This window comes from Poeciliopsis prolifica, unplaced genomic scaffold (genome assembly GCF_027474105.1).
Source record: "Poeciliopsis prolifica strain line A6 unplaced genomic scaffold, Auburn_PproV2 SCAFFOLD014, whole genome shotgun sequence".
NCBI classification, from domain to species: Eukaryota; Metazoa; Chordata; class Actinopteri; order Cyprinodontiformes; family Poeciliidae; genus Poeciliopsis; species Poeciliopsis prolifica.
The window spans coordinates 1198049-1214245 of NW_026562389.1; the positions used below are offsets into that span (position 1 = coordinate 1198049).

The 16197-nt window shown below is 36.5% G+C and overlaps 1 protein-coding gene across 1 annotated transcript; it reads left to right on the forward strand.

Moving 5' to 3' along the window:
* Positions 1-858: 858 nt before the first annotated feature.
* Positions 859-9429, forward strand: tspan36 (tetraspanin 36). Its single transcript, XM_055039873.1, has 7 exons — positions 859-1056; positions 5859-6050; positions 6203-6277; positions 6401-6505; positions 6942-7079; positions 7947-8030; positions 8693-9429. The coding sequence occupies exons 1-7, from the start codon at positions 997-999 to the stop codon at positions 8768-8770; spliced, it is 732 nt and encodes a 243-aa protein (XP_054895848.1). The 5' UTR covers positions 859-996; the 3' UTR covers positions 8771-9429.
* The last annotated feature ends 6768 nt before the right edge of the window (positions 9430-16197 follow it).

The following is a 16197-nucleotide window of genomic DNA, read 5'->3' on the forward strand; positions in this document are numbered from 1 at the left end:
ACTCCATATCAGTAGGAGCAATATTATGATGGCACAAGAACTGGGTTAGTGGTGTATCATATTTCAGGTGCTCTATATTAAACTTTGCAAGTCAATAATACATTTGACCATGTGGATAGAGTTTGACTGTCTCTTCTGCTCACGTGTCATATCGGTCAAGATCCTAAAGCTAAGGGAGCTCAGTGAGGACAAAGTGTTTATAAGAAAAATAAAAATGAATAATGTGGAAAACATGGGTTAATCGTTATCAGTGTTGTCATGGTAGAACTGTAGTATATATTTAGCATTCACACAACATGCCAAAGTAAAACAACATGTTTCAGGTTTCAAATCCAGCTCATGCCATACTTTTCCTGGGTGAATTTTCTAGATTTTATTTTATTTTTTCAGTTTTCACAACATTTTTGACTTAAGCGGTTGTCCTATCTCTATATTCTACAGATCACAAAGCAATTCACTGGCCATGGACTGAAGATATAAAAGATTGATTTTGCAGTTAAAACTAGGTCAAAGGTCATCAAGGCCTAAGTCCAGTGAATTACGCTTTTGATGTCATCACTGTACCACACAATACTCATCAGAATCATGACTGATGAGTATTGTGCAGTACCAGTTTAATTTCCCTAAATGAACAAAACTTACTGTGAAGTATCATCTCTCCATCTGTTGGAGATTTCTGACTTGTTGCTGTTTTTTTTTTTTTTTTTTTTTTTTTCATAAAGACAAATAAAGTCAATTCACTAACAAAATGTTTCCCCTGGATTGTAACAATGCTCTGTTGTTAAATCTCCAGCAGTTCCCTCGGTGACCCCTCCCCTTCTCTTCAAAATCCTTGCAGCAGTCATGTGACCATGTGATCACAGTCAGCGCAGTCGGCCAGTGAGAAGGAAACTTGTGACTGCGGTAGAAGCAGCTGGAGCGTGGCCCCTCGCTGCGAGATTAAAGAAAAGGGAAAATAATTTCCAGATCAGCTCTCCTTCAGTCTCCTCTGGCATCATGGACTGCGGCATTTGTACGTCCAAGACCATCCTGCTCTTCCTCAGCTTGGTGTTCTGGGTGAGTGCGTTTTGCACCTGCTGAGATTTGAACGCCGTCTCTTCGGGGGAGAAACCAGAAGCAAATCTGAACCGCGTCTATTTACTTTATAATTATTATGATGAATGTAATCGTTATTAGGTCGGACGACGCGTTTACAGAAATCAAAGTTGCTCAGTAACTTCCTTATTCTATGCTGTCCTTCCTATGTAGCTCACATAGGCCGGATGTGGAGCTTTTTTTATGTAGTTCCTGGAAATATTTAGAGGCCCCTATGAGGCCCCCCCACCATCTCTAACGTTTCCAGTAATTCTGCTTCACCATGTCTAGACAACAGGCCATTTCTGCATTTGTTTTAACGTAAACACTTTGTTCTGCCTGCTGGCTCCCCCTGTGTGTTTTCTTTTTTCTTTTTTTTTTTGAGCAAACTAAATAGATTTTTGGGACAATTTGCAACGGAGGTCTGTGTAATTACATTACTGTCTGATTTGCCCATCTGTGAGGAAGAAAACACCGATACTGCCTGCGTTTATTTCAATGCCCACCTCCATGTTGTGACTTCCTTATTTCACCACAGTCTGTCTCTGTTTGCTCCAGATCGCTGCCCCGGTAGGCCCTTTACTGAGGCCTAACTCAACCTGCATGTAGAAGAGATGTAACGAAAGGTTTACCAGAGACGGGAAACTTGAACATCTAATTTGCCTCAGTGTAGTTTCCATAGATAACCACTGCATCATTGCGCTGTTTAAAACCCTTTTCCGTGTGGACTCTGTCACTAAGGGAAGAAGACTCAAACTTAGGTGATATGTTCATAACATTAAGGAAATTAAGAAGCGTTTTAAAAGGAAGCTGCCTTTTCTATGTCAGGCCATATTTGTTTGATTTTAGCTCATAAAGAGCGCAAACGAGCACACTTAGAAAATAAAAGGGAGGCTGAGATGAAAATCAATCAAGTGTGATTGATTAATTCAAGTTTGTATAGCACATTTCAGCAACAAGGCGGTTTAAAATGCTTTACATCATAAAAACACAAAAAAATACAGTCATAGAAAACATAGTCGACCTCATAGAACAATTTCTCTATTTTATCCTTTTGAGCTTTCAACCTCTGTCTGTCATGGAATATGCTGAATTTAGAAACGCTGGCAGCATCAGGATTATAATAAAGGGGATACTCACAAAACTGTGTGTTATTGTTTCAGCAATGCTAACCATGCTAACCACTCTACTTACAAACATAAGTTGTGAGTAGAGTCACCGGCTTAGATTTTAGCCGGAAAATTCTGTTCAGTACCTTCATAAGAGGCTCCTGTTTTTATGTTTTGTTGTTACAAATCAGCAACTGTCATCTTTGCAGATGGAGCAAAAATGTCTATAATTCAGCCCTCAAGTAGGATCATCCTTACTTTAAAATACTGGAAGTTTTGTTAGGGAAGCAGTCAAACTTGCTTTTGTTTTGTAAGCTGTTTCCAAGAATCGGCAACAATTCCATTTCATTTGAGGTTGTCCAAGAGTTAGGATTTGTTTAAGGTGCAAAAAATCAAAGACGTACACAAAACAGTGTCACTTAACATGGCTTCATAAAATAATAACATATACATATAATTTTAGTGTTTTTATGAGACCAAAGTTAAACATTAAGTCAAAGTTTTACAAGAAAAAGAGCCGGAGTGATTAGCTGCTCTTCTAAATTTAAAAGCACGCATGTGGAATGTGGCCCAGTGAGAACAAACCCAACAGGTTCTGTAAGGAACTCAAAAAAAATCATCACAAATTAAGAAACATAACCTCGGACAGGCTTTCTCAAATTCAGGCGAGGCGACGCGGCGTGTGAACGCTATATGTTGTGTAAGCCTCTTTGTGCTGCGTCATAGACACAAGATCAGATTTTCTGGGGAAATTAAGGGGTGAGAAGCACAGGAAGAGGTACAGGGATCAGGGATCTTGTGACTGGGAAGTGATTAGAGAACTGAGTCATGAGACCTAAGTCCATGTAAATTATTGTTAGACTACTGATAACACACATCTGTTCATATAAAAGAAATAGGCAAACAGTAATAGAGCTATTCTGTTAAAGAGGAAATAATACTGAAAGCATATGAAAGGGAAGTTTGATTTTATTTTTGCTGTTGTGTTAGAAATGACTGCATTATCGTCTTGCCTTTCAAAAAGAGCCGATCACTCAGTTGTTTTTCATATGACCAGAGTTGTTGCTTAAGAAACCCCACACTTCAGTTCGTTTGTTACTTTCTTCTTCTGCTATTGGACTTCTTTTTATCGGTGACTTAGATTTAAAGCAGCTCCGTTTCAAGGGGCAAAGGGAAATTGGCCGTGTCAGTCTAAAGATAAATGCTTTACCTTTGCCTCTTGAGCTGCCCCACTTTTTTAAATTTAGGTTTAACTCACATTGAAATTATATAAGCATAATAATTTCAAACTGGAAATTATTATGATAAAGAGATAAATATATCTCTTTGTCTTGATTTAGATAAAGAGATATGAAATTGTTCCATATATGCAAAGGACTGACTCATGCATGGCGTCTTATGATTGGTGATGTCATTGCCAAACAATGGTAAGTTTGTGACTTGGTCTACCTTTTAACCCTGGAGTGATCACATGATTTCATATCACATTATATACAACAAAAGGATTTTTTCTTCTAAGAAAACTTTACTGCTTTGCTCTTATTTTACAACCAAATGCATGTGTGTGTTAAATCTGTAATATTTTTCTCCGTTATTTGGACAGAACAAATTACTTTTGTAGTTTTTATTTATTCAATTTCTCTTTTACTTTTGCTACATTTCTTATTGTGAATTATATAAAATATGTTTTTGAAGCAAAAATTAATTAATTCAGGACAAATACTAAAAACAAAATAAGATTAAATCTTTAATATATTGACCCGTCAAACAGAAAGAAGTGAGTGACTATATTGTTTATCTTCTTAAAGTGTACCATATTGTCTTTTTAAGGTCTGAGCTATTTTCCTTTCGCTGTCGCTTTGTTTACAAGCGATCAACAAAGTTCCAAAGTCCAGGTTGCATGTCAGGGAGTTTTTTTCATCCACAAATTGACCCAGTTTTCTCATCTGCCTTCTCCTGCCCTCTCTTGGCCCCTCGGTCTCTAGTCTAGTGGACCACAGTACCTTTTAGTTTTGCCTAGTATCTGTATAATAATGTATCTGGCATGCCCTGAGGAAAGAGACTCCAATGTACACTGATGATCCTCTCAAATACAGCAGATTTTGTCTGAAATGCATGGTTTATCGGTGAGTGTGAGGAGCAAACGAGTATTCAATGATAAATGCAAAGTTTGGGCAGACTGGACCTTTGAGCAAGTTGGCCTTACAGAGACAAGAGTTTAAATGATGTGTTATATCTGACAGATTGTGACATTGTAGGTTTTTAAAAATTAAACTGTGCTCATGGCTGCAGCATGTTAGAGTAATTACTCTATTAGGTTTGTGCCTTTTTTGTTGGGGTTATATTTACTTTTACTTTCAAGTAATTGCTTTTATGCGTAAATGTGGCAACAAGGTATTCTTGTTTTTTTTAAGCGAGAGAAGTTATTATCTCAAACTTAAGCAATTCCTGAACTATGACCCAAGCTATGTCTGGCCTTTAAAGAAAACTGCAAAACAGAGATGTAAAAAAAAAGAGCTACCAAAGCAAACGAGGTGGATTAGCAGGGCTATCCAACAGCTGACTGCATCATACAAGATATGTTATTATGAAATACTGTCTACTCTGCCTGAATTACTATCTGTTAGCATACCATGAGAGTCATGAGATTATCATACAGTAGCAGTCTTTAGACAGGCGCTCATTGGGACATGTGGCAGGAGTGACTGCTGACGGAGAGCCTTCCTGTCCACAGCCATAGACAATGACTCTTTGAAGAGAGTTGCAACATCACTTAATTTCCCAATGGGATAAAGTACTTTTTAAAATTGAACTGAGCTTAAATTGAATTGAAAGACATCTCACATGAGCTGCACGAAATACCCAACTACAGTTGTCATTGCAACATATTAATGTGTGCAAAATCCAAAAGCCTACTGAGATGCAGTATTTTATTATTATAATGAAGGTGACATGCACTTGTAATATTAGGAAAGCATATGACATGTGATGATGTTGGCATAGGCTACAACTAAGACATGGCATTTAATGAATGCATACTTGGCTAAGTGATGTTAATGTCTTTCTAATTTGGTTCGTAGAAGCTATAGACCCCAGATAGTCGGTACTCTATCCAGCTACTAGAAAAAAAATATTTCCATGTCAACAGCATGATTTTATTAAAATCTAGTTCCCTCAAGATACATCTGCTGTTCTGGCAAGCAACTTACCTGTACTGTCAAAGTATTTTAGTCCACTTTAATATTCTCTGTTGCATCAAGCAACATATCATAAAGAATACTGGCATAGAGAGTGAATTCTTTGTGTCTATCTGCAGCTCAAACTGTTCTTTGGGCAATTTCGTCTCTTAATGGTGATAATCTCGTGAATGATAAATGTGCAATCTATTGTGCAGCCCTAATTTAAATTCTGCCTTTTAATAATATATTTGACCAGTTTGATGAACTTTCATTAATGCTTCAGGTATTCATGGCAATCTTATAAGTTCCAAAAGTTCATAGAGACTAGTGGGAATATTGTGACGCTCGAAGAATAAAGTAACATTCAAATTAATTTTGTCAATTGCTGTTTCAATGTTTTACATAATCACAACAGCATGTTTTCTTGTATACCGCTACTGAACTGTGCCACAAACTTGTCCGCTTAGACAACAAAATGTTTGTCTTTGCTTCGCAGGGTGCTGGAGCAGCATTGGCCTACGTTGGTTCCTACATCATCATGAGTTATAAAAACTTTGACAGTTTTGTGAATGACAGACAGTCTCTGATCCCTGCGAGCATCATCATCATTGCCAGCGTGGTGATGGTCATCATCGGCCTGGTGGGATGCTGCGCCACGCTCAGAGAGTCCAAATTCGGCCTTGGCTGTGTAAGTATTTGTCCTTCTCTGGATCTTCTCAGCGTCTGTTCACTCGGCTGGAAGGGAATAGATTTTGCTAATTTTTTTTGCATAATTAATTTTTCACTATGTTTAACAATTTTGACATTCTAATTTCTTTCAACTGTTTCCCCTTTTTGCAGTTCTTTCTGGTTATCGTGATAGTCTTTGCAGCTGAAGTGACTGCTTTGGTGTTTATCTTCATTTACCAAAGCAAAGTGAGTCAAAAATAATGTAATCTCTCTAATGACCACATTTATGTGTCTATTTTTCTACTTTATAAATGTATTTCACTTTAGTTCCTATTGTTGAGATCACTTTTTCTACTTTGCGTCTTGCAGACAGCGCAGATAAATCAGGAGCTGGAGCGCTCTATGAATGACACCTTTGTAAAGTATGATGGAAGCAATCTCGAGTCCAAAGCTGTGAATGATCTGCAGTCTCAGGTTTGTCTTGCTGTCCACATAAATAGTCTTGTTCTCTCAGCTCTACTTTCAAACACATCTACATCTGTTTTGCTCTGCGTTCTCTCTCCGTGTGGTTTCATTTCCTCCCTTGGTTCTCGCCATTTGCATTTCCTTCTTCTGGGAACCCATATTAGTGTTCATGAATAATTATTGTTACTATTGAGCCTCCCCAGAATACCTTATCTGGACTTGTCATCCAGAAAAGGTATTTAGGCAAGAGAGATGTAAGGATGCATTTATCAAAAATAAATATGACTTGACTGATGATATCAATGTTGCTTCACAATTGTGTTAATATAGAGAGACAAATACTTGTGTCCCATTTGCAATACTTATCTCAGTTGTTTGTCAAAAACAGTAGTACATGACCTGTGGAAGTAAGTACATGCAAATTAATTTTCTTTTGTTGTTGCAGTTGAAGTGCTGTGGAGTCATCAACTACACTAGCTGGTACAACACCCCCTGGTACCAAAAAAACAAAACTGTACCTCCGTCTTGCTGCATAAACGCAACTCAGTGTAACGGCACCACACCAAGCCAGTTTTATCAAGAGGTAAATCAAACACAAACGTTACAATCCACCAGTAAGCATGCAGTCATTCCTGATTGTGCCCTTATCTCTCTCTGAATTATGTATTTTCTTTCTCTATTTTTTTATTGACATTGCAGATTAGATCAGACTTCATCTTGTATTATGAAAAAGAATATTTCAGTAGCTGTATACTTTAATGTAAAATAACTAAATCTGCTACTAGAGTTGCAACAGTCAGTTTTGAAGTTGATTTATGACTTCTGTGGGTTTTTTTGTTTGTTTGTTTTGTAAAGTTATGACCCACTGATGATGATTCAGGCTTCTCTTAAAAGCACAATTGCTAAAAAAAAAAACTGCGTTACATATTCAACTGTCGTTAGCATCTTATGTATGTGATTAATGAAATTAGCATCAGTAAAACAAACAACTGTGTATTCCCTACAAAATGTTGAGCCTTATATTTACATCCAATAGCTCCAGATCGTACTTGTTCAACCTTCCTGTTACCTAATGAATGTTTTGCTCTCTCTAAAAGGCAGGCCTCCACACAGTGGCATGCTCTGTCTTAGAAAATACCATTTCCTTTTAAATGGGTTCTTACATTTCTGTTCTTCCAACTTCATTTTGGAACACCTCATACAGACAAATCCACATCCAAATATGTAGGTGTCACCGTAAACTACGAGCACTTACACATGTTTTGTTTTCTCCAAATATACCTCCACAAAAACTGATTTTGAATTTCTGTCCTGCCAGTCGACAATCAGGGTTTGTTGAAAAGTATTCGAATTGAATCTCCAGCTCATTTATCTGTGCAGATTTCTATTTAGGTATCTATGACTCTCTTTAGGTAGATTCTAATACAAACTCATTGTCTTTGTTTTTTAGGGTTGTGTGGTAAAAGTGGAGAAGTTCCTGCATGATGCGTTGAATTATGCCATGCTGGTCATCCTTGCGTTTGCCATCATCAAGGTAACCTACAGTTCATCTGTGAAATAAGCTTTTTCATGCATATAGATATACAGCATGTTTACATCCATCACGGACAAATCATTATTGCGCCTTTTAAGTACTTTGATTTGTTGCCTTATTAATTTCAGATGTCAGCTTGTCAGTGTTGAACACCATCCATACTGGAAGTTCTCCAGAATGGAAGTTGGCAAATTAAATAGTACGCATCTCAAAAGCCTCATGTACAATACCAGCTGTGTCAACATCTACTCTTAAAACAAAAAGGGGCCATTGTGGCATTCTCCCAGTCATTTACGGCTGTTACACACTCCACTGATCAGATTATGCTTTTCAAAGAGATTTTTCTTCTAAGAAAGGCAAATTCCAATTACTTCAAGCATAAAACATCTGAATGAAATATTGTCCTTATTACACTGTGTTGTCAGTTTCAATGTGGTAAGATATGATTGCCAAAAACATTTCCATTTGCCAAATGCTTTAATAATGAGCAATTTTATGTTCTTCTAATACACAAATGAACCCCCACCCCTTAAAAAAAAACTTTGCCTTAGCTTAGTGGACAATTCTATAAAATCAGTAAGTGTTTTCCACTGTATGTAAATATCTGTATTAAATTGTATTTATAAATTAGATTGAAGATTATTTATCCCGTGTCGTTGCAGTTCTTTGGGATGCTGAGCGTCTGTGTGATAACCTGTAGAAGCGGCAGGAGGAGTGGCTATGAGCCTCTTTATGCCTGAGACGCTTCCTGGAAGTCCCTCCTCTTTTTCCTCAAAGGGGTCTGCAGACTGCTTCCTCTGCACTGTAAACAACAATCAATTCCTTCTACAAATCTAAAGTTTGTCTCAATAATCGTACCTGCAAGTCTTGCCATATTCTGAAGGGGATTATAAGACAGCATGCCTCCTCAAACTATAACAAAATGATATGTACCTCCATACATGTAGGTTTATTACTTTGAATGCATCTACTTTCAGTTCACTTTCCATGAAGTAGAGCTACTTGTGATGTCTACATGTCTCGTTGCAAACAAATTAAGAAATTCAGTTTTTTTTAATGTTTGAATTTGTTTGAAGTTTATTTACTGAAAGCAAACACAGTTCGCTCTCAGTAAATACATGTTTATCTTTAACTTGTTTATCTTTAACCCTTCTCACTCTTCTGCATCGTGTAGATAATCCTTCAAAGGACATTATTCTGTGAATGTACCTTAGTAAATGGCGTCATTATATCTTTGAAGTTGTTTGTGATAGTTAACCAAAGGGTTTATTGTCTTATTTAGGGATCAAATTCAATGGGGGGAAAAAAAACATGAATTTCTCTCGTCACTTAACTGTATGGAAAATCTTAATATGTTTGTTATATTTCTAAATTAAAAGGGTAAATATTTCACAATGTTGATTTTTTGTTGTTGTTTTGTCTCCACTCAATGGCTATAGATTTTCCTTAAAAACTGTGACATGTTACCATTGAATGAAATAACATTCAATGGTAACATTAAATGTTACCTTTGAAGTAACATTGAAGTAAAATATACATATGTAAAAAAAAGTATATTTTTACATGTTTTTGCAAATATGTAAAAATATACAGTTTTGCATATTTGTTTTGCAAAGTAATTTCTACATGTTTGTATCAAATGATCACTCAAAGTGTGTTTCAGCTACCTGCTGATTTCTTCACTATCAGCTTTAGAAGTTTTCTTTCTAAAAGAAAGTGTGTTGCTTGAAAAAAAAAAAAAAAAAAGTATGCTCACCGAGTTTCTTAAGCGTGACACAGTCTTTATCTGTAACCTCCTGACTCGGCTGATAAGAGGCCCACATGGTGACGTAGACAGATGATGACTAGTCATCTTACATGAGCCCTGTCACTGTTTACAAAGATAAAACAAATAAATAAATACAAGTTGTATTCTATAACTTGGCATTCTTGGAACTTCCTGAGCAGTCCACAGTCAGACTTCATTGGAAGCACTAGTCAGCCAATTAGAGGGCCGTCAATGCAAGAGTTCAGCAAGCTTTAGTTCAGAACTAAAACAAAATGTCAGTTTTGTGATCTTAAGCTGATATTTATTTGTATGTGCAGACTGTCATTGTGTTGTCTCCCACTCATATTTACATATCCCTCTATTCAGTACACTACATAAATTTTTGATCTCTAACTTTTAGTATTGCTCTTCTTTATTAACATAAAATTGTAAAGCTTAAAAAGAAATATAAAATCTCATCAGTTTTGAACTGAATTGCAGTAACAAAGAAAATCCAGTAGGAGGTGCAGCAGAGCCAAAACAATGACTTGACCTGCAGGGCTGTGCCTAATGTACTCTGAATTTAATTAAACGTGGGAATATAACAATACAAAATATAAGCATTTTTTTCTTCAACAAAACAACCTCCGAATATACAGTTTTCTTAGGTTTACATATTTGCTTTACAAAGTAACTATACATGTTTCCATCAAATGATCACTCAACGTGTGTTTCAGCTACCTGCTGATTTCTTCACAAACAGCTTATAAGATTGTTTGCTCAGAGCAAAGATGTCAAATATAAATGCATAAACTTCAAGGGAATTAAAAGCTAAACAATATTTACATGCATATCTATACACACCCTCTGTATTTATTTTTAACAATAAAAAATATAAACTACCGTTCAAAAGTTTGGGGTCACAGTGAAATGTCACTAAAAGCACTGTACTTGTCAATGAAAATAACTCTAAACCAGTCCTAACCTTAAAGAAATACACTCTATACTTTGCTAATGTGGTAAATGACTATTCTAGCTAAAAATGTCTGGTTTTTGGTGCAATATCGACATAGGTGTATAGAGGCCCATTTCCAGCAACTATCACTCCAGTGTTCTAATGGTACAGTGTGATTGCTCATTGGCTCAGAAGGCTATTTGATGTTTCAAAAACCCTTGTGCAACCATGTGCACACATCTGAAAACAGTTTAGCTCCTCACAGAAGCTACAGTACTGAATGGGGTGACCCCAAACTTTTGAACGGTAGTGTATGTGATTGCCAAATATGGTCATTCTGCTTCACAACAGAGCAGCTAAATGCTCTGAATGGAAGGTGTTTCTTGTGTTCATCACAGTGAACAATCAAATAAAAGAAAATGGTTAAAACTGACTCAAAAAAAAATAGGATTAAAACATTTTCATAAAAAGGAGTAAACATGACAATTTCTCAAAGTTTGAGGAGATTTTAAAATAAAGTAAATAGAAGAGTTCATGAGAGATTCAGAAGACGTGGAATAGTTTGAAGTCGGTCCCCTCCCTTCCAAAAGATTTCATGCCTGCCCAACTGACTGCTTGACCAGATGAGAAACGCAACAGGCCCTCTGATGCAGATCAGCTGAAGTTTATTATGACTTTCTGAACTCCTCAGCAAGGCCACAAGCTGGTGGCCCTGGGGTCTTGCTGCACTGATGAAGTAATTAATGCAGAAAAAAAAACAACCCAGCCAAGTATTGATTACCGATGCTGCACAGGAGTGAACAGATATATTTTTCCATAGGCTAACGTCTCTGTTTTAAAAATAGCTGCCTAAGTCAGTGTTAAGAAAAAATTTTATTTTGTGAGTCTTTGTGAATTTGGGGATTTAATTTACAAACTATTCCTAAGTGTACAATCTATATATTATATGTCTTAAAATCATCTTACAGAAAACCAAAACAGCTTCCTAAGTCAAATGTAAATCGATTATATTGATTTGAAAGGAAATCTCTAGCAGTCGCCCACATGCTAATACTGATAGTGATTTTAATCAAGCCTGAAATTAATTTGATACTTGATTTGCTTTTTCTTTCTATATTTACCCCTGGAGCATCTTGGGTTTCTATTTTGTGTGTGTGTGTGTGTGTGTGTGTGTGTGTTTTTTTTTTTTTTTATGTATCACTCCATGCATTTCCAACCTTGAAAATATTTTATAGCAAAACATGTCTTACAGCTAGAAATGGCATCATGGTTCAGGCATTGAATTTGCCATTGTAACTCTTTTTATTCCCTTATGATTCAGTTCTGCACACCAACAGATGTGGCCCCTTTTCCTTCCCACTTTGTGCCATCAGCTCACAGGGAAAAATGCTCTTCACAGACATGCACAGACTGAGCCAGATGCCATCACTGACCTCTAATTTATTTATTTCTGTTCCCACTTACGCTGGGATCTTGTGAAGGGAAGTAACCTGAGGAGGGGACGACTGCAGTGCTGCTGCACACTTTGTGCCGGAGGGAGATAAACAAAAGGGCAGGACCACAGTTTTGTGTTCCTTTGCACACATCTGAGCACATTCATATTCAGAATTCCTTTGTGACACGCACAGCTGCACTGAATCCCGTTCCTGGATTTGTGTTGAACCTGTTAGTTTTGTTTCAAATCTCTAAGCTTTTAGATCAAACAAGCATCAAACTCCTTGCTCTGGACAAACAGATTGAAGAGCATCACCTTGTGATCTTGTTTTTGACATATTTGGCGTAAAAATATTGAGCCTGTTTTTTTGTTTGGTTGGGTTTTTTTCATTCCAAAAAGCACAGCAATGGTATTTTTTATAAGTGTTTAATTTTTTCTTCCTCTTTAGTTATTTTAAGGAGATGTACCCAAAGTAATAATCACACACTGCCAAGACCTGGAACAAGTCCCTCCTATTATTTGGAGCCAGTGTGTGTCTGTTTCTGGAAATAGCCACCCACAGCTGACACTGTGATGTTTCCATTTGTCAGACGCTATCAGTGTTAATTAGAGAGGGCAGCCACAAAAGAGGAACAGAGCTACACCAGAGACACTGAGAACAAAGACTGAAACAGACCAGAGTCACGGCATCATCCACATTTTCTCCAGCAGCACCAGCCTTCCAACCTTTAGATAAGACCTCATGTCTCATTTATGCTTTATTCCCTATCACCTTTTCAGTTCTCTCCACTCTATTTTCTTTTTTCAATTCCTAATTTACAGATTTTTTTTCTATTTCTTTTGTTGATTTACATCCATGATTTTCTGTTTTTGTATTTTTTGAATTGTATTTTTTATCATGCAAAGCACTTTTAACTTTAAATGTTGAACTATTCATCATTTCCTCCACTTCCCCAAATCCACCTGAACAGAGTGAACATCCCCAAAAAACAAATCAAGTGAATGCTTAAAGATTTTAAGACTATTGAAAGTGTTTCAATGAGTATAAACCAATGCTACATAGAAGTTTTTTACCTATTGTCCTTTTTTAACCCTAGCAGATTTTAGTTTAAAAAAATGAATGAGTAGATATTAAAAATGCTTCGAAAAGATTTATTGTGTTTTCATAATTAGAGAAAACTGACTTTATTTATATATATATACACTTTTAATCTCCACTGTAAATTAAGTGAAAGAATGCAGCAATCTTTCACTTTGAATTTATCTTTTGGGGAGAGAGAGGTTTTGTGACTCTCTTGCTGTCATAGAAGATGAGAATAAACTGATATCGACAGAAGAATTTATTAATTTTAAATCTACATGCCATTTGTAAACCTGTTTCATGTCTTCCTGATACAAAGATCTAAAAGAAACTGCACACTGGGAGAATTATGAGCCAACCAGATTTTCTCTGAGCACATCTGATAAAGGGTAGGGATACTGTGTGAAATAGAAGCGATCACACCTGCTTATGAACAATATCTTTAATTTCAACCCTCTTCTCTGCAAATCCCCCCCCCCCCCCCTCTACAAAATCAAAACAAATCCACTGACCAATCCCGCCTTAGCATTGTTGTAACATCCATCAGATCATTGTGCCACATTATTAAGCAGAAGGGTGAGCAAACACAAACAGAACCGTTTTTGCTCTGCTGACCAGAATCAGCAAATAATAATTATTTTTTTCTTGCTGTATGTGTTTGCTGCCAGTCATTTCAAAATATAAAGCAGCATGCAAACACTGAAACACACACACACACACACACACCCCCCCACACACACCACATATATATATATATATATATATACAGAAAGTTAGAGAGAGGCACCTGCTCAGAGGTTGTCATTTTCATTAGGTTAGTTTAATTTGAGATTAAGTACCCATATAGTCATATTGTATAGTAATGTAGTGTATACAGCTGTATGTATTATCATTCAATAGTACAGCATACTTTCTGATGACACTCATTCAGTTTCATCTTAATTGGTAATGGTTAAATAAAAAAATAATGAGGCTGAGTGAAATGAAACCTCCAGAGCCTGTCTTGTCATTCTCCTCCACTCCCCTCATGATAATATCACAGACAGCTCATTGTATTAGGTGAGTCATGAATATGTTACCTTTGCAGCCTTTCTCTTCTTCATCAATCCCTGAAGATGTAACATCTTTTGGGAATCATTTTTATATTCAGCCTGACCTCCTTTTTTTCTTTTGTTTCCTCTATGATGAAGCTCATTTAAATCCCAACCCACCAAACACAGAAATCACCAGATCGGTGTGACAGTGAGACACAGCAAACATTGGCAAAGCTTTCTGCTGTTCGCCTGTTGCTGTCCCTTCAACCTCAGCAGAGAATTCCAGGCGATGTCTTTAGAGTTTTCAGGAGTACTCACACAAAAGTAAGAAAACACAAAGTAATACACAATCAACATGGGAAATGACAAAGTCCTGAGTCTGAAATAATTATTTAAAATCGACAATGCTTAAATTTAGGAGGCTGCAGATCACTGGGTATATAGTAAGTGTCTTTTGCTATGACTAAAAATAAAAAATAAATAATTTATATATTTTGCAATTTCAATTGCATATCCACACACTGAAGCACATTGAGTGAATTCACCACTTTGTTATCAGAAAGGTGGTCATCACAGATAAATAAGATGTTGTTCTGTCATAATACCAAACTTCTGTGTTTTTGTGACAGACCAACACATTATAATGTATAACTGTAATATGTGCAGATGTAGTCAGTCTCCCTTAGTCGATACTTTGAAGATGCATGTCTTATCTACTTTTGTACATCTTGAAGCTGAAATGTTTGTCCATTTCTCTTTGCAAAGCAGCATTAAAGTCTGTCAGATTGGATGAAGAGTGTGTAGGAACACATAAGAACTGACGTAACATACTTTCTTACAAACCATTCGATTGCATTTCCGGTTCGAGGGTAAGATTCAGTGTCTTCTAAACCCCCGAGTCAGATGTGGCAGATGGCTGCTCACACTGAGCCAGGACCTGCTGGAGGCTCACAGCATGCTCATCCAGGAAGCATGAAAGCTGCAGCAAGTCAATGACTCGATGATTTAGATAAAATAACTTGGTAATTTTTTTAAAACCAATTTGATCACTAAACTGAACTCATTGAACTGTTTGATAACCGGGTCATATGGAATGTATGCGTGATTGAATTGAAATGACCTGCTGTGCTCTCTATGTGATTTGTGGCAAACATTCAATAGACTTGCTATTTTTTTATCTGTCTTCTTGCCGCTCAATAATGTCTCAAGTTTTGTGGATTAATGTAGTAATTGCATAATTGGTTAGTGACTTCAGATTGCAACTAGTTGCACTGGATTTTGATGTATCAGAATTAATGGGTGAACATTTGTTACAACTGTTGTGTTTCTCCACCAGTAAGACCCCCGTCTTAACTTATTGCAAGATAAGAAGAATAAAATAATTTGGAATTAGGCATTCTCAATCACCTTTGCATATCCCCAACTCTAAAACCCATAAGTGAAAAATGTGATCAACACAAAAATGTGATCAACACAGCCCTTCAAACAGGGTGGCATAATGTCCCAGAGTATTGCCATTAGAACTCTTTATTTTAAATTATATTTTCTTATTCAATAGGTTTCTACTGTTTGCATGTTCAAATCATGGGAAGCTGTGCTCTTCCTTCATCTTTTGCACCATGTAAGGATTGTAAGAAACATTGACTTTTCACATAAAATAATAAAAAATGAAAAGTTAGGAACACATTTGACCATCTAAATCCAAAGTACTTTGGCCAAACCAAAACTTTTTTCTTAAAGCAAAATTTTAATTTAATACCGAAGAAACCTTTACTCTTCAATATGGAGATGGAGATACAAAGAAATATTTTTAAGTTTTTTTGTTTTTTTTTACATTGGGACCTCCTTAAATTGAGAAAAAAGGATGAATAAAATGTTTAGTTGGGTAGGCCTAAGTCGTAAAACATTTTTGCAA

Bases quoted from the DNA above. Each gene is read 5' to 3' on its own strand.
- tspan36 (XM_055039873.1), top strand. From the start codon at position 997: ATGGACTGCGGCATTTGTACGTCCAAGACCATCCTGCTCTTCCTCAGC. The intron at 6,278-6,400 runs GTGAGTCAAAAA...TGCGTCTTGCAG, and splicing joins TCTTCATTTACCAAAGCAAA to ACAGCGCAGATAAATCAGGA. The intron at 7,080-7,946 runs GTAAATCAAACA...TTTGTTTTTTAG, and splicing joins CAAGCCAGTTTTATCAAGAG to GGTTGTGTGGTAAAAGTGGA.